We start from the raw sequence: 19,113 nt of genomic DNA on the forward strand, positions 1-19,113 counted from the left end.
GGAGGAAACGTTTCAGGGCCCTGCCGTGCGCTTCTGGCTCACCGGGCCCCAGGGAGACACCCCGACAAACCTCACCTTCCCCTGACCCACTCTCCTTGGCTTCACCTTTGCCCAGCATGACCCAAGCTCGTCAGAACAGAGGGCAGAGGGAGAAGGGCCCCCACCTTCTTAAGCTGTTTAAAGGAAAGCCTTTCGAGTGCCACGAACCCAGACATTTGGCGATGGCCCTCCATTCTGCCCTGAAACCTGCCTTCCTGGCCTGGAAATCAACACCCTAGAAAGAGTAGCCCACGGGCTTCTCCCAGGCAACGCGGCGGGGGTCCAGCGCCACACACAGCCCAGGTGTGCAATGCCCAGGTGGCGAGCCCAGGGCCGGCTTCAGAGTCCACACCCGGGCGTGGGGCTCTGCTAAACCGACTTCTCACACCACCTCGGGGGCCACAGAGCACCCCAGCCTCTGCCTCACAGGGCTGTTTCCCCCAAAGACCCCTTCCCTTACTGAAGCCTCAACCAGAAAATGAGAGTGAATAAACTGGCAAATATTAAAAAATGGAATTAGAGAAGATCTAAACAAAGAACACTTTGTAAACTACCCTAAACTCGTGTTTCAGAGTTGTACCACTTTAAAGATACAAAGTCACACTTTGTATCAGATTTCTCCTCTACATCAGTAATGTCATCATGCATTATTTTTCGCTCTTTGAAAAAATTCCTTCTGTTACATAATTGAATGCTAAAATGATTGAACCGGGCACAAATAATAACAGCCAGGCCGCTGACCACCCCCAGAAGGAGTGTGTCTGAAGACACTCCCCTGTGAGATGGGCCCTTGTGCTTCACACACCACTGAGCTGCGACAGGCAGGGCTGGCTTTCTGTTTTTTCTAAGAAACCGAGCTCTCCAAACCCACATGAAGTTGCTCCACCCCAGCACTCACCGGAGCTGCCAGACGGGCAAATGCCAACCACCCCCCTGTCCAGCCCCTTGGTGCCCGGGGCGGGAGGACGGGCCGTGGTGGAGCGGGCGGAGGGAGCCCCGTCTCCTGGGCTGGCACCCGGAACCCAGGGCAAGGGAGCAAAAGTGAAAGTGCTCGTTCCACGAGTCATCACCTCGAGACACAGTCAAGTGACTCACATCTCAAGTACGGAATTCACTTTGCTAAGCATTTAAGCCATTAAAAACTGAAAACGATGACACAGTGAACGTCCAGGCCTCCACACGTCGCTGAAAGGGAAAGCTCTCCAGCCAACCCATCCAAGCCAGCTAGTATCCACGGATGGCCTAAATTACATTTTAACTGCCATTTACAGCAGCTCCAACGACCTCACACGGTCCCTCGTTCCCAGATAATCATATCGGCTTCCGGTGCAAACTCCAGGGTTCAAAGACGTCTTAATAAAATCTAGTTTCCCATTCTGTCTATATAATTGAGGTATTTCCTCCTTTGCTTAGAACCCTCTTCTGGTCATGAACCGATCTTTAAACGTCCACAACCCTCGAGGAAAGCCATGAGAGCCACACTGATTCAGAAACGTTTCTGTGAGTCCTCTTTGGTGTCACGAGGTAACAAAACCGAGAATATTTCTGTGCTCCTTTGGAGAACAGCGGCTCTGCTCGGCCCGAGGTGGGTCTCCATCCGGGCCACCGCCCATCACCACGAATCCCCAGGGCTCCCGGAGCAACCCGGCCCCTCAGAGAGCTCCTCCAGCGCCAAGTGACGCTCCTCACAGCCCCTCCGGCCCTTCAGGAAAGTCCCCTGATGAATCTTTCTTTAAAAGGAAGCAATGCCTCCCTAAACACAACTTTCCTAAAGTTTCTCTCCCAAAGAAATTTACAAATAGTAAACTTCCTAAAGTTTCTTCCTTAAAGAAAAGTCTCTAAAGACAAATAAGACAGCCGTCCTCATGATTTTCATCAAACTAAATCACCTTAAGCAGGTTTGCTTTACTCCAAACCCGCATGTCTTTAGGGGGCTGGCTATAAAGGTAACCAGCTGCGACAGTCTGCAATGAACAACTCGTTTCGCTTTGGCTCCACCTGCCTCCCTTCTCCCCCGCCACCTCCACCTACGCCTTCATCGCCACAGACACCCATCCGGGCATCCGACCAGGGCGGAAACTGCCAAATCTCGTGCACTGAAAGCCACCACCTTTTCTCAGCTAAGGGTCCTGGGCAGCTGCGAGGGGCAGAGGGAACAGGGACACCATGTCAGGAGGGGCTTATCGACTTCTCCCGGGGAACCGCCCCAGCCTTCACCCCCCTGCCAGCTCTCGACGGAGACGGTCGGAGAGCAGAGCCAGAGGAGGACGGCCAGGCTGGGGGGCGGGCTGGGCCCCCACCCTGACCAGGGGCCAGAGGAGGTGCAGCTCCAGGCTGGGCCCCAACCTTAGGGACAGGGAAGGGGGAGGAGGAGCGACAGTAATAAAACCAACCAGGGCAGAACCTGACAGGGTCAGACCAGGAAAATGGAGAGGAACCAAGCAGCAGCAGAGCACACTGCCCACAAGCCAGGAGACGGGACACCGCAGGGGCTGAGATGCCCACAAACCAGGAGACAGGGCACCACATGGGGGCAAGACCCCCAAAACCCGGGAGACGGGGCACCACAGGGGGCAACATGCCCACAACCCGGGAGATGGGGTACCACGGGGGGCGAGACGCCCACAAACCAGGAGACGGGGCACCACGGGGGGCGAGACGCCCACAAACCGGGAGACGGGGCACCACGGGGGGCGAGACCCCCAAAACCCGGGAGACGGGGCACCACGGGGGGCAACATGCCCACAACCCGGGAGATGGGGTACCACGGGGGGCGAGACGCCCACAAACCAGGAGACGGGGCACCACGGGGGGCGAGACGCCCACAAACCGGGAGACGGGGCACCACGGGGGGCGAGACGCCCACAAACCGGGAGACGGGGCACCACGGGGGGCGAGACGCCCACAAACCGGGAGACGGGGCACCACGGGGGGCGAGACGCCCACAAACAAGGAGACGGGGCACCACGGGGGTCGAGACACCAGGCTCCCGTCAGGCCAGCTGGGCACAAACCCCAGCGTGACGCCCTCCAGCTCCGTCGCCCGCTCCACTGAATGCAGGTTTCTCTCTCAGGAGCAGGAGGGAGGCACCGTGCACAGCCCTGGGATTGGTGGGTTAAATTCTCACCAACAGGACATTAACAGACACATAATCCACAAAAAGTAACAGCTAGTGATCAGAACGCAGGGAGCTTGAAAACGGGGGGCGGAGATCAAGAGGGTGGGGAGGCCACTTCCTAGAGTCAGCAGGGAGGATCTCCCCAAGGAGGACATTTCAGCCCAGATCTAAATGATGCCAGGCAAGAAGGCCGTGCAAAGGTCCTGGGGCAGCTGGGACTGGCCTTTGTAGAAAAAGACAGACGGCCAGTGCGGTCAATGACCTCTGTGAGGCTCAGAATTATCACCTGTAAGACGCCGACAGGGGTTAAACTCCTGGGCCCATATCTGCTCACAGTCTCTGGTCAAAGAATAGAAGGTGCTACAGTTATCATCATCATCCCCATCATCATCATCACCAGGGAGTTCCAACCCTGGGGGGAGCAAGAGGCTGAGCTGGGTCACACAGGAGGTCGACTGGCTCATGTACCCCAACAGACACATGTTCCTAATCTTGACCTGCATCCTGGTGGACGTGAACCCATTGTCAGCAGGACCTCTAGATGGTACTTTAGTCCAGGTGTGGCCAGGTGGCTGGGGTTGGCCCGAACTCATTTTGCCAGAGGCCTATGGAAGAGGAGAAGCTGGAAGGTGACACAGGAAGAAGTTGGAAGTCAGCAGGAGACAGTGAGAACTCGCCACATGATGGAGGCAGACACAAGCCAAGGAGCCCCGGACTCGGCAGCCAGCGCCAGCCACTGCAGACTCCGGAGAAAGCCAGCCTGGCTCAGTTCCAGACTCCGGGCTTCTGCAGGCCTCAAACATGGGAGCCCATCAGCTCCTGCTGCTGCGCCAGCCCTTTGGGTGCTGTTTGTCATGGCAGCCAGGCAGCCTGAGACACGCAGCTTCCAAGGCTGGCCTGGTCGAGAAGAGAAGAGGTGAAGCGAGAAAGGAGTTCCAGTCAGGCTCCCAGCCCACGGTTTTTAAAGAGCTCAGAAAATCGCACAGGAACGTGGAACCTACAAACTAACTCACTCCACCAGTGGTCCTTTCCCCTAGCGAGCCCAGGACTCAACTCCCAAACTGCCAAAGCCTCCGCTCACATCAGACCCAAGGTCTCCCCTCTTTAGGGGCCACAGGCAGCCTGGGAAGGACATCGCCAGCTGCCGACTGCGCTAGTTACAGACAGAATGAAACAAGAGAGAGGGTGTAACTGGATTGTACACACATCCCAAACCATTTTATTATTTCTGTTCAAGCAGAAGTTTACACATCACGTGCTCAATTAAAAATATGCTTTAAAAAAAGAAAAGAATTCTTATTTGTGGCCTTCTCTCAAAATATGTCCTAACTCCCTGAGCTCTCTGAGGCTTACTAACTAAGGCTCTCCATGAGGAGGTCCCTGATGACAAACTCAGCCTCTGGGTCTTTAAGTCAAAGAAAGAAAAGTCTACTTTTATCCAAGCCCTGCCTTCATCAGTAAAAGTCACATTCTTTCTAGCCTTTTTCTAAAATTCACCCAAATCCAAAGCAAATGTATCGCACCCAGAAATAACTGTGTGGCTTTCCTCCTCAGGAACCGTCACATCACCTGTCCTTAGGAACCTCCCATTTCTGCTGGATGGCGGACGTGGCGCACAGTAAAAAAACCTCACACAGAGCATGAAGCAAGTTAATGCTGGACGAGGGCAATATAAACAATCCTAACAATTTAACACAAAATGCACAATGTTTTTATTATCTAGGCTTTCAGATTGTCCAAGCTCAGGGGTTTGAGAAGGAGGGAGGCAAAATGAACCGTCATAAACCAGGAGAATTAAATTTATCAAAATACTCTCAACATTAGTTTCTTTCCACCTCAAACCCTACACTACCCCCCATACCAAGTCCCCCAAAACAAAGAAACCTAGAAAAGCATATTAGAATCAAAATTCTCTTTCAGGAAAACATTCCTCTTCAAAAAATGAGAAAGCAATAAATTCAGCATAGAAGACATCCAAGGAGCATCTTTAAAAGTGCATATTACATAGATGATTTATCTGACCTAACTGAACTAAGGACCCTTCTTCAACATGTAAACTTTGGAGTACTGGGTGACATGACCACCGTACACTAACCATTTACCTTAAAAGAATCAGAAAAGCGCCTTCCAGAAAGCCAGCTCGGGACTAACAGGACCATTCAAATCCAAAATTTATCTAGCGTCTTTTGCAACACAATCCAGACAGAAGAACGTGATTCAAATCTCAGATATGCAGCAAAGCTAAGTTTTCAGCGTGCTTTGAAGTGGATGACACACACTCACAAAAAAATGTAACCGTCATGGCCTGGGCATGAAAACATCCTAAGCAATTCGACGGTCTTTAAAATCATAAGGACTAAGTAATACAGGTTCATCGAAGAAATTCATAAACCAGGAATGGGCAAAAAGAGTAAATAATCACCCTCGGCACACAAGATGTCCACTATGGACATCCAGTGCTTACCTGCTGAAGCTGTTCTATAAAAGGTTTTTCATATAAATGGCCTCGTATTACACATATTTTTTACTTAGCAATTTATCAAGAACCTATTTCCATGATCATACGTATGCACTCCATATCACTTTTATGAATGTGTAACCTTCTGCTTTATGGATATATCCCAATTTAATTAGCTCTGCTGGGTTCCTATATGATCTGTTCATTTGCCCTTCAGGAAGGAAACAGTAGATTTAAACCACTATTTCCTAAAGTTATTGGTCATAATATCCTTTCTTGAATGACTCATTAACAATCCTAAATCTTGTGAACCCTTCAAAGCACTTTGGGAAATAATGACTTTTAACAAATCCCCAAAATTGTATTTCTATGATGTCTCCAATTTTTCCATTATAAATAATGCTGTGGCTAACTGCCTGTATGGACATCTTTGTGTATTCCCTAGGAAAAAAAATTCTAGAAATAAAATTATTGGGCCAACTGGCATGCATATGTTTAACAGTACGGTAAGTTTTGCAATACTGTCCCCCAGCAGTGTATGAGAGTTGTCATTCTTTTTAAATTATAATTTAAAATTTAAAGAATAATTTATAAGTTATATGTGCTCATAATATATACCCAGTATTTTTTAAATTATATAATTGCTTTTTTATGGACATGGTTGAAGTCCTAGTTATAAATTTTAAAGGTCTGACTGTGATGGAGGGTGACTCAGAAAACTATTAAGAATATACCTCCTCACAATTTGTGGAAAGTGGCAAGCACAGATACATTAAACTGTCTCTGTTCCTTTTGCTTCTTTGTTATATTTACGTATTTCTAGATATATATTTTGTATTCGTAAGAAGATACTAATAATCCCTTTTATCTGTGTAGTTCTTTATACTTCTAAAACATTTAAAAGTAAGAGAATTTTAGAGGAATAAACCATCCTCAAAGGCAGAGGAATAAACGTCCTTTAAACCTTATTTAAAGGAAAAAACCATCCCACACTTTAAAATAGGACCTTAAGCTGTACCCCCAAGAGATCCTTCAATCGTCACAAAAATTGCTACATATTTAGAGCCAAATCTGAAACTCCCAACATCTTTACCAGCCAACATCAGTGTCTCAGACAGAAATATGCATCTTAAGACAGTTTAAAATTTAGAGTTTATTGGTCTATTTTCCATGCATATTTCTGCAGATTCTAATAAATAAGAAATAAGCTCTCAACATAAAACAAAGACAGTTCACACAGCAAAAAAAACAGGCTTGGTTTCCTTTTTGGGGTTGTTAAAGTGACGCTGGATGTAATTTTATACCTCAAAGTAGCTCTGGCAGTTACTTAAGTACAGTGTTCGCAGGCAGAATGGGGCTCTGTGCGACTCTCCGGGCTCAGAACGGCCCTGCCTGCCAGAAGCGTCTCCCCCTGAGCCTACAGGAGTGTGGCAGGAGGGGCAAGTCCTAGTGAGGAAGTGGAGCCTTCCAGAAGGGCCCAGACCTTCAGTGAGTACCGTCCAAGCCAGTACTGGGTGAAACCAGCAGCTCCTACTCCTGGCTTTGTCTCAGAAGCATATTTGAAGCTTTTTAAAGACACAGAAACTTTTATTCGCTAGATCTGGAGGGCAGCCAAGGCATCCGGAATTTTCACAACCTCTCCAGATGGGTCGTTTGTACAGCCAGCCTTGAAAAGCACCCACTCATATATAAAGATTGGGGGAGATGGTGGAATCCTGAGGTCCCCAATCAAAACGTTCATGTGAAAATCATGCATGTGTTGGTCTAGCTTATTGGGTTATCTGGGTAAAAGCTGTATCCTGAAAAGGTACACGAGAAGTTTCACAAAGGGGAGACAGGGCAGGAAGTCCCAGGCCTGTGGCCAAGGGGCCAAAGATGAAGACGATCCGAGATCCATCCTGACAAAAACCAGGGCCTCCTACTTTAAGCACAGAATCCCCTCAATTTCAGGGGAAAGGCAAAGGAAAAAAAAAAGCTCGGGAGTATTTTTGTGTTGAACGGGTAGTCGTAATGAGCAGCGGCTCAGCTACAAGTAGCAGCTTCCCCAAGCGATGAGTCAACACACAGTGACACCAAACTGGGTTGAGAAATTAAGATAGGATATCTCAGAATTTAATATTACTTTTTAGGATTTAACATCCATCTGTCAGAATTAAGGTTCTCAAAAAGAATGATCTGCCTCGCAAGAATGACAGAAAACCAGGCCACTACTTCTAAGCAGTTTAGGTGCAACAATCCAGAGTTTCATTATGCTTCCATTACCTACCAGATCTGGACTTAATGATGTCACTGAACTCGCTCTGCCCATCCTCAGGCCTGGCTTCGTGTTCTCCAAACTTGGCCATGTTTGCTGAGTCTCAGTGTAATCCAAAGACTTTACCAAGTCCTCCTTTTACAATTTCCAACTTTCTGTGATGGTCCAACTTGACATCAACACCTAAAAAGAGAAGGGAAAGCGTGGGTGAGACTATATATATATACCTGTGGATCTTTACTCAGGGCCCCCCACGTGTAAGGTGGTGGTCGGACCTGGGGGAGCTCGGTCGCCCACAGTTTAGTGTACCCATAGCCGTGCGGCATGGCGCGGGTGCTGCCAAGGGGGACACAGGAACAGGAGCCCACAGCAGAGGCCCTGACCTGCCCTGGGGAAAGGGAGATGGCTTCGGTCACGGAGCGACATTTGACCCAGTCTTCAAGGATGACAAGAATTGAATTAGCCAGAAAGGCAGGCAGAGAAAGAAAAGGGTAAGAGCCTCCCAGGTGGAGTGGCAGACAGAAGCACGAGTGGTCAGGGAACTGGGCGAAGGCATGCTTGTGCGGAGGAGACGCGTCTGTGAACTTGAACTTGGAGCAGGGGAGGTTGCAGGCCCCGGGCCAGGGCGTCCAGAGCCACTGGATGGCTTTGAGCAGGAGCAGGATGTGATCAGATCCGCCTTTTAAAGGATCGCCCTGGCTTGGAGGCCGGCCAGAGTGATAGGTGGGGAGCAGCGGAGACTGTCGAGAATACAGCAAAAAGGTGATTGAAGAAGAGTACGGGGCGTTGGATGAAACTCTTCCAACTCTTCTTTATGTTTGAACATTTTTTATAAAATAATTGGGGGAAAATTCCAACCTCAACCAAGTGATCGAACTTCACACACCAACGTTAACGGGCTAACGTGATACAACGGAAACCACACCTCACCCTCTAGCGAGACCCCGCCGACCTGTTCAAGGTAGAGCTCGACAGGAGCAGGGGGTGGGCGGTCAATGGAAAACAAAAACGCCCAGGAGGATGGAACTCTGGGCAGAAAAGGATACTAAATGGACATGACACCAAGTGTGATCCTTTATTCAATTTAGATAAAAAAAAAAAAAAAAAAAAAAAAAAAAAAAAAAAAAAAAAAAAAAACAGCTCACTTTGGGGATAATTTTTTAAAAACCAGAATTAGACAACATTATTGGATCAATGTTAGATTTCTTTAATACTGGTTAATGGGGGGTGGTTATCCAGGAGAGTATCTTTGATCACAGGAGACACGATGAAATATTTAGCAATAAAGTGTGATAATATTTTCAAGTGAGGTTCAAAGAGGGCACTGGCTGGGTTTGAGGTGCCTCTAAGATGGGTAAATGGGGATTACAGAAAGGCAGCTGGTTGTGCAGGAATAGGGTCTGGATTAGAGATATAAATCTGAATGGTTATCTGTAAGATCCACTGATAGATTTATTCTGAAAGGTACAGCATATGAATTCTGCTGAGTACAGGTACCACTCAAATAAAGTAATTTTAACCTCTAGCAATTCGTCAAAGCAGGTTTAGAACGTAAAGAGTAGGGTTTCCACCTTGCAGTGCTATCTTTTCCTCTCAGCTGTCAACAGCTGGAGCACCGCGTAGCCGGATCACACTGTCCAGCACCCCAGACTGAATCAGAATTTGATTTTAAGTTCAGCAATCTGGCTCAATCCTGCTGGCTGCCCTTAGGAGTACCCCAAATGCCAAATAAATTAATCATTTAATTGGGAATATAACAGTCAACAAATCCAAATATGAATTTGCAGATAAAGGGCATAGTCTGCACATTACAACAGATCTCAGAACTAGGGCTTAGTGCCAGCCTGGACTGACAAGTCAATTCTTTAATTCACTTCTAATGGCATTATTATTTTAATAATCATTGTGTTATTTCCCTGATCATGTCAGGAAAAGGGTCTGTTCTATTAATAAAAAGCTCAAAATTACCTTAGGAAAAAGCTTTAGGTGTTAGCATTTGAAGCAGATGAAAACCATGACACACTGCTAAAGCTTTAGGAACCACTTCCTCTCTGGCAGGGGGTTATGTGCACGGAAGCCTCAGTCTGCTGGACTTTATGAGAGTATAATAATTCTTTTTTTAACATTACTCCACAGCTGTTAAGACCTTGTGGATTATTACGTGATTAAGTTCCTTTCTTCGGATACATAACTGTAAAAGATTTGCTAAATTCTTAAGTATATTTTAATATATTCAAGGACCAAAAACTCTTTCAGAAGAATGCATATAAAATTTTATTATGGAAAATCAGGTTTGCCCTACAAAAATTCTCTTTCCTGGAAAGCAACCGTTCTGTTTGAGAGATGTTGCTAACTCTCTCTTGTATGTTTGCTGCTAGCCAAGGATTTCCACTTCAGTGCTTCCCGAAGACTCTTCCCCTCCATAAAAGAGGAAAGTAAACGGTTTACCCAGGACTTTATTTCATTGAACACTGCCAGCAATATTTCTTCATTATAATGTTTCATTTCCCCACTCTCCTTCCTGAAGATCACGTCTCACATTTTCTCCTCTTGATTAATAAAGCCCCTCACATGCAGCCAAGGGGATGCCAGGACAAGGACGGCTCGGGAGGAGGAGGCCGGCCAAAGGTCAGGGAACGGGACTGCCACTTGTTGCCACTGATGGCCAGGGGACGCCAGCGTGAGAGACAGACGGACGGCGCAGTCACCTCCTTCTGCAGGGCTAACTCCGCAGCCATCTGGCTTGGCTATGGGGTTGGAGGGACAAAGCTGCACCCAGCACCCACCCACCACAGGACCCACGTGGCTACCTGTGTGGAGAGGGGCCGCTGACCTCGCCGGGACAGGTGGCAGCCTGGGACTGGGGCATCGCTGCGAAACCCTGAGGACTCTCCCTCTGCAACTGCTCGTCAGGGCGGCCTCAGCTTCCCTCCCGTCCTCAGAAGTTCTGTGAAGTCTGGCCGCTGTTTCTCCCTGAAACCGTCGGCGGCTGCACCGTCACCGGCTCTTCCTTCAGAACCTTCCGTCCTCGTGGACCACAAGCCAAGAGGGCGGGCAACCAACCCGGGACGGGGCGGGGGGGGGGGGGGACGGGCCTCGGGGGAAGACTTAACGTTCGCAAGTGCAGTAAAATAATTTGGGAATTACAAAGAATCTAAAAGACGAATGCGCGCATGTGCCCGTGTCCAGAATGGGCACTTCTGGTGAGAACGCGAGTTCCGGCCTTGGGCAAAAACGACCCGTTCGCGTGCACCGGGAGCGCGACCCGGGGGCGCCGGAGGCGGCGGGCAGGACGCGCAGGAGGCGGCGGTGGCGGCCCTGCCCGAGAGCGTGAGAGCCGCGGCGCCCGGTGGGCAGCCCGCGGGGACAGTCCCGACCGCCGCGCGGTGCCCGGGACAAGCGCGCTGACTGCGGGCGGACACCCCGCCGGGGCCAATGGGCTACCGCACCGGCCTCGCCCCTGCAGCCCCTCGGCCCGAAGCCCCGCGGGCCGGGTCCTGACCCGGGGCTCCTGCCACTGTCCCGGCAGCGCGTCCTGCACCGGGGCTGGCGGGTGGCCGCGGGCAGCGGAGCCTGGGCCCGGCCCGGGCGGGTGCGCCGGGTCCCCCGGCCCGGCCAGAGTCGCCGCCAGGAGTGGGTGGCCGCGCCGGGCCCGGGGGACCCACCCTGGGGGCCGCCTCAGCCCGCCGGCACGCCCCCGCCGCCCTCCTGCAGCCTCCCGCCGCGGGGCCCGGTCGTGGGGCGGGACGGGCTCGCCAGGGGCGCCCGGGGACTCGGCGGGGCGGGACCGGGGCGAGGAGGCGGCCCGGCCCCGCGGCGGAGGAGTCCGAGGAGTCCCGGCCGGCCCTCCCGCCCCGGGGAAGTGCTCCCAAAGTCGGCGGCGTCGCAGCCTCCCGCGCGGGGCTCGGGCCTTCCCTCCCGGCGGCCGCCCCCGCCCGGCCCCAGCCCCCCGAGGCCGCGAGCCCAGGCGCCTACCTGCTCGGCCGGCCGGGCGCGGGCGGCGCCGGAGGAGAAAGTTGACACCGCGCGCCAGGAGCGCGCCGACTCGAGCGGGCTTCCTGCCCGGGCTCCGCCGAAACGCAGCGCTCGCGTCCTCCCGGTAGCCGCCCCCGCAGAGCCCTCGGGCCGCACAAGTGGCCGGAAGGAGGGGACCACCCTCCGCTTCTCCTCGCTCGGCCCCTGGAGCCCCGGGCTCCTCCGCGCCTCCTCCCGGGAAGGCGGCTCCGCACTCGGGGAGCGAGAGCGCGCGGGCCCGGCGGCTCCGCCTCCTGCTGCCGCCGGACCGCCCTTTGTTGGAGAGGGCGCGGGCCCCTGGGAGGGTGGGCGCGGGGACCCAAGAAGGGTGGGCGCGAGGGTCCCTGGGGAAGGTGGGCGTTGGGCGTCCTGGCAGGGTGGGCGCGGGGACCCCCGGGGAGGGTGGGCCCGGGGTGTCCCGGAAGGGTAGACGCGGGGCCCTTCGGTGAAGGTGGACGTGGGGTGTCCGAGGGAGGGTGGGCGCAGGGCCGCGCGCCGCCCCGAGCAGGAACTGGTGTCCGGGCACCGGGTGCACCCTGAGAGAGAAATGCTGGCAGCTCAGGAACCCCGCCCCCTGGTCTCCCCCTAAGCCCCCGCTCTGCAGCCGCCGACCCAGCAACTTTGCGCGGCCGCGCCGGCCCCGCGGGATCCGCTCGGGGAACGTGGCGCCCGGGTCACCTGACCGCGCCCAGACGGCCGGCGCCGGCCCTGGAGTGACCCGTGCGTGCCCGAGCGGGGCTGGGACGGAGGCCCCGCCACGCGCCGCCCCGCATTCCGATCCCGGGAAGTGGAGTCAGGCCCCCATCTAGCTGGGGCACCTACTTAGGGAGGTTTGATTTCGCTTGAGGAATGGATCCCTATCTGCTCCCTTCTCAGCCCGTCCCTGTGCGTGAGCCTTGCTGACTTGGCCCTAGTTCCAAGAGTGTATTTATTTTACCCAATACTCTTGGTGTCCTTTTTACTGTTAGGCCAAGACTTGACATTTCGTTGTATATTCAGTCACATGTTCGGGTAATGCTTGCGCTGACCTTGTTTTCCGTTTTCTAATAGGCACCCACGAACAGGCTTCTAAGACAGAGCTGTTCCAAGCTTGAGGGGTTGGCCAGAGTTTACCCAGGTAGAAATGCACGGTGTGCATTTTGTTAAATTACATATTTCATTCCCGGTATCCTCTGGGTATTGTCTTACACAACCAGCCCACTTGAGAAGGAAAAAAAGAAAAAGGGAAAAAGAAAAAAAAAAAACAAACAGAAAACAAACAAAAAAACAACCAACAACCTAAGTTCCCAGTGAGTATAAAGAGCAAGGGAAGATGGATGAGCAAACTCTGGCTTATGACTGATTTAATGTTTGAGAGTTAACAATTTACCAGGCAGTAAGGACAAAGCAATGAATGTACCTTCAGTCCCCAAAATGTACAGAGCTGAGTGGAAAGTAATGTTTTGTCCAGACCTTTGAACAATACACAATGAGAAGGAACAATTGGAAATTAAAAGAAAGGAAGATGGGCAGAGCAATAGTATAACTAGAAATTCAGGGGCCTTAGTTTTCAGAAAGAGTTTTATAGCATTTTGATATAAGGTGAAATGTCCCCTAGTCCCCAGTGAGATGGGGGCTGCCCAGCTAGAGAAGGGGTAGCAGGTCCTCCAAGAGAGCCTGCCTTCCTACGTCTCCAGCTTGGCGTCCAGGGTTTTGAGGATTTTGTTCATAGAAGCCAAATAGAATGCACAGGATTAGGCTGAAATGGTTACAGTTATTCACTTTCATTCATTAATTCATTTAACAAGGACCAATCTGGACCTGCCAGGTCACCTGGCCTTATGAGTCAATAAGGATCCTCCCTTAAAGAACTTAGAATCTCATGGGTGAGGCAAGGCACGTCAACAGGAATCTGCAGGGTCCATGGGGACGCCCCACGCACAGAGCTGAGCTCTGCCTCCTGGCCCGGCCCCACGGCAGACAGCGAGGCTCCTCGGACGGGATGTCCTGCAACCCGCAGAGCTTTGGGACCTGTTCCAGTTTGCTAATGCTGCCGTTATGCAAAATACCAGAAATGGATTGGCTTTCATAAAGGGGGACGTAATACATCCAAACTGGCACAATCCACCTCCTGGACCCCAAAATGACATGATCTTTCCATATACAAAATGCATTCATCCCATCACAATATTACAAAAACTTAAATCACTTCAGTAACAATACGTAAGTACAAGATCCCATCAGAATCAGTTACAGGCATAGTTTGTCCTAAGGCATAATTCCCCTCCATCTGTGGACCTGTGAAACTTAGAGCAAGCTATCTGCTTCCAGTATAGAAAGGAGGGACAGTCGTAGGATAAACATTCCTATTGCCATAAGGAGAAACAGTAAGGAAAACAGGGTTAACAGGACCATAACAGTTCCTAAAACCCACAGGCAAACTCCATTAGATTTCAAAGTCTGAGAGTCATCTATAGAATGTTATTGTATCCTTCAGGCTTGAGAGAGCAGGAGTCCAACCCTTCCCAAGGGCCTTATGTGGCAGCCCTTTTCTCTCCAAACACTGGGGTGAGTGCTCCAACATAGCCACACATTGGGGAGACCACCTTCTCGGCCCTACCCTCCTCAAACATCCGGGTGCCTCTCCAGGGCAAAGGCTCTCCCCTCTCTGAACAATGGGGTGGTGGCCAGGCTCTCCCCAATCCCCGGGGAATGCGCTCCACCCTCTCTGGGGCCTGGGGTGGCAACACTCTTCCTGAGCATTGAGACTAAGGCCCACCTTTGACCTCCAGGGCAAACTCACCCTTTCCACATGTGTGGGCCACTCCGCTCTCCCAGCCCAAGACCTCTTGACTCCAGACCTCAAACTCCATGGCTTGTCTTTGAATAAATTTTTCCTTCAGTTTGGTTGTTTTCCATCTCCTCCAGTCCAGACAAGCAATGGTTCCATCTGTATAGATTTTGCAAAACTTCTGTAGGCTTGGCATGAAGTTTACAGGGGTCAAAACCATCAGACAATAGGACTTTCCACAAATCCTTTCTGGATAACTCCATCTCCAATCCTGGCTTGTACTGAAATGGCGATTGGGTTCATGTTTGGTTAAATCCTCACATGGGGCTGTAGCCTCTGGGGTCTCACTTTCTGGAGGCCCAGAATCTTCCAAACCATCAGTTTCTGATTTCTTTGTACCCAAGAGTCCAGTTCTAAGTTTCTCTCTCTCTGCTTACATTTTACTATAAGCTGTAAGTAGAAGCCAGGCTATATCCTTCACACGTAGTCTGGACATCTCCTCAGCTAAGTATTCCAGCTCATCGCTTTCAAATTCTGCCTTCCATCTGACACCAGGACACAATTTTGCCAAATTCTCTGCCACTTTTAAAAAAGGATCACGTTTCTTCCAGTTTACAATGACACATTTCATCATTTCTGCTCAAGGCCTTATCAGAAGTATCTTTAGAGTCCATATTTCTACCAACAGTCTCTTCAAAGCAGTCTAGGCTGTTTCTATCAAGCTTCTCACAATTCTTCCAGAATCTTCCCCTTATCCATTTAAAAAGCTGTTCCAACATGTTTGGTATTTGCAAACTCAGCAGCACCCCACTTCTCTGGTACCAAAATCTGTTGTGGTTTGCTTATGCTGCTGGAATGCAAAACACCAGAGATGGATCACCTTTCATAAAGGGGGACATAATACATGCAAACTGGCACAGGGCCTGCGTGGCAGCCTTGCGTGAGTGGACACAAACTCAGATCTCCTCCTCTGTGGTAGATAACAGCACACTGGAGAGTTTCAGGATTTCATTCATTAAAACAGTGGAAAACAGCTACACAGCCATTAATTTATTTAACTCAAAAATTTTGCAAACATAGAAGTCCTGGTGCCTATAGTTTCTTGGTTTTTAAGCTCTGAGAGGATGCTTGGCCACACGTCCCCAAATCCATAAGGGAAGGGGCATGAGGGAAACAGGCCGACCGCACACACCCCACCCCCAGCGGCTTATCCCCTCACCTGGCTCCTGGGCTCCTGGGCCCTCACTGCTTCCAGCCTTCAACCCCTCAGTTAGAGACAGACGCTTTCTGAGGGAGAAGGCGGGATGGAAGAGGTTACAGAACTTCCTGTTGCTGGAGTGACCCAAAGGGCCAAACTGGGCCTGCTCTGCACAGCCTTTGTCAAGTGGGGAAGCCACATTTATTATAATATTTTGACTGCAGAGGGTGCATTTCCAGAGCAGACGGTGGGCACCTCCTCCCCAGCTCCAGGATCCCACTGTGGGATGGGGGGACGGGCCGCCAGGAGGACAGCCCCGCCTTGGTGCACCTGCAGCTGACCCTCCACCTGAGCAGCCCAGGCTGACCCCCCAGTCACAGCTGCAGGCATTCGGGGAAGAAAAGTTTCTTCTCTGAGACCTCTCTGGGCCACTGTCGGCCCAAAGTCTGCGTGGCCCAGCAGGCACCACAGAGCAGTAAAAACCACCGAGGTTGGGACTGGTGTCAGTGGGACAACATTCTTGAAATAGACAAATACACATAAGCAGTGTATGTCTACATTCATATATAAAGATAAACACATATGTGTGTCTCTCTATATTACATACACATGACTCTATGTGGGTATTGCTCTTGTACAGGAAACTGCATCCCAATATATAAACCAAAAAGAACACTTCCTTTGCCAAGCTTCATGCATGCATCTATTAATGTGGTTTGGCTTTAAACAATAGAAATGTGGAGAAATACATAATGCACAGAAAGGCAAAGTGCTCCCTCAACTTTCCCCTCCGTGTTATGATGAATAAAATCCTAAATAGAAGCATTTAAGAGAAAGGAAAAGGTTCTACCTTTGCTTATCTTATTCATATCAAGGAAGTCGAGATCTGTTCCTCGTCTACAATAGATACTAGAGTATTAGCTGGACATAGTTCTTGAATTCCTCAGCCAAACACCTAGTATATATTGGCAAGTTGAAAATACACATAAATGAAATACATTGTGATACAGTTAAGAAAACAAAAATAACAATGATGCATGGAATTTCTAAAGAATAATTTGCACAGAGGCAGAGTTTATCACAATTTAGTGAGCATAAGAGTCACCGGGGAGCATATATAAAATTCACATTGCCCGCCAGACCCCAGAAATTCTGATTGAGTAGGTCTGGGGGTCCACAAAGCTACGGTTTTAACAAGCAACCTGTGGGTTTAGATCGGGAGGTTGGGGCCACACCTTGAGCCTGGAAGCCGAGGCTCAAACAGGCCACCGTGGATGGCTCGAGGGGTCTAGAAATTGCCCCCACGAGAAAGACATCCCCACCGGACCCACCACAGTTTCAACACTCCTGCCTTCAGCCCGATCTCTTGAATCCCAGCACTGTCTTCGGACACGGGCCTCCTGAGGTCACTGGCATTAGGGGACCCTCCGGAGAATGCCCGGCAATTTCAGCAGCTCTGGGGGCGCGAGGCCTGGCCTAGGGCGATGGGGCTGGAGGAGAGCTGCCGTTTTAACCCAGGAGAGGAACTTTGTGCTCGTCGTCGTTCGTTCTTTTATTTGACAAGCGTCCATGGGATGCCCGTGGGCACTGAGGGGCTGGGTGTGCAAAGGGGAGCGAGGCCCCATGTCTGTCCCCCAAGAGCTCGGCTGTTGAGAGATCTGGACACGTCCATAGTTGATGATGAACTCACACGGGTCCATTAGTCCAGCCAGGAGAGGGACAAAACCCCACAGGAGGGCAGAGGCCAGGGCACAGAGCAGGGACACTGAGGAGAGCTGAGCAGGTGACAGAGCTGCAGCGGATTCGTGCTGCCCCCTCTACCCAGCACCCCTTCCCTCTTTTGAAGGAGCAGCACCCCCGCCTTTGGGGAACTGCCCCCCTCCTGCTCCCACCAGGGGTTTCGTGGGACTGTCGATACCAGTTCTCCACCCAGCCTTGGGGTGCTCACGCAGGCACAGCCCCTCACAGGGAGCCCACCCTGGCCGCAGTGATGCTTGCAAGGGGGGGATCCAGGCCAGCCCCAGTCACAGTGATATGGGGTGGGGATGTCCCCCTTTTCCCCTTTAGAATTAGTCAACGGGAGTTACATATATTTGAGGCTGATCCTCAGCGCCCCCCACATCCTTCTCTTGCTCCTACCACCAGCCAGAGTTGACCATCTGCAGAAGGAGGAAGTGAAATCAACACACAGGGGGCCAAAAAGGAGGGGGGGGGGCGGAATAGAGTTTCAAGGAGGCCAGTTATGACGGTTAGTTTTATGTGTCAACTGGACTACCTCATGGTGTTTAATTGTTTGTTCAGACACTGGCCTAGTTGTGACATGGGGTATTTAAAGATGGGATTAGAATCCTCAAACAGCTGGCCTTAAGTAAAGGAATTTACCTTCCGCCATGGGGTGTAGGGGGCTCAGCCAGTCGGGTGGAAATCTTAAGTGCAAGAACTGAGGTTTCCAGAAGAAAGAATTCTGCCTCAAGACCAGACCACCCTCCACTCCTCTCTGAGTTTCCAGCCTGCTAGTCTCCCCCAGGATTTTGGACTCGAGAGTGCAATCACCTCCACCAGCTCCCAGCCCGGCCTGCCCCACGGACTCAGACTCGCCAGCCCCTGGAATCACCTGACCCAGTTCCTTAAAATAAATCTCTTTATGCACACGTGCAATGCATCCATACGTACCTGCACCTATGCATAGATCCGATGGTTCTGTTTCTCTGGGGAACCCTGACACACATCAGGGTCCCTGGTTTTCTGGTTCATGGGCAGGAAGTGCCCTTGCTATCCCTCCCTTTTTGCTGGACACTTCTTGTGTAGGTGTCCTGTCACCTGGAGCTGCAGGTGCCTCATCCAATACAGAAATTCACCAGGTTTATCACAATAAAGAACAAATAAGGAAGAGGGAAGTCTGGGAGGTGAGAAATAACATGGGATGCAGGAGTATCCCCTCAATTCCCTACTATCCCCTAACCCAAATAAGGAACACACCTTCAGCCTTAGCCTGACAGGGGTGGGGCCCCCGTCTGGACCGCCAACTCTCCGGCTTGGCACTGGACCTGGTGTGTGCCCTCCATCACAGCCTGGTGAGAGTCCCCCAGCCTGGCTCTGTTGCCACTTTGCAGGGGGCAGGTGCAGGCTCCGGGACACTCCTGGGGGGCACATCCACAGGGTCCGCTCCTCTGGCACTGAGGCTCTGGGCTGGTGAGCCCCCTGCTCCCCTGCACCCCTCCTCCAGGTAGGCTCCATGGGGCGAGTTGGTGTTCCTGCTGCC

The 19,113-nt window shown here is 51.3% G+C and overlaps 1 protein-coding gene across 9 annotated transcripts in view; it reads right to left on the minus strand.

Annotated features, from left to right (window-relative positions):
* The window catches only part of UTRN (utrophin), a 473,101-nt gene extending 460,795 nt beyond the window's left edge, over window positions 1-12,306 (minus strand). For 7 of the 9 annotated variants that reach the window (XM_037844838.1, XM_037844845.1, XM_037844839.1 and 4 more), the window contains exon 1: window positions 7,882-8,049. In XM_037844838.1, the coding sequence (XP_037700766.1) occupies window positions 7,882-7,923 (42 nt within the window). In that variant the 5' untranslated portion in view covers window positions 7,924-8,049. Of the gene's footprint in view, window positions 1-7,881; window positions 8,053-10,679; window positions 10,913-11,844 lie in introns of those variants that run through there. The other 2 variants (XM_037844841.1, XM_037844842.1) reach the window with 2 other exon arrangements.
* Window positions 12,307-19,113: the final 6,807 nt, after the last annotated feature.

This window comes from Choloepus didactylus, chromosome 7, assembly GCF_015220235.1.
Source record: "Choloepus didactylus isolate mChoDid1 chromosome 7, mChoDid1.pri, whole genome shotgun sequence".
NCBI classification, from domain to species: Eukaryota; Metazoa; Chordata; class Mammalia; order Pilosa; family Megalonychidae; genus Choloepus; species Choloepus didactylus.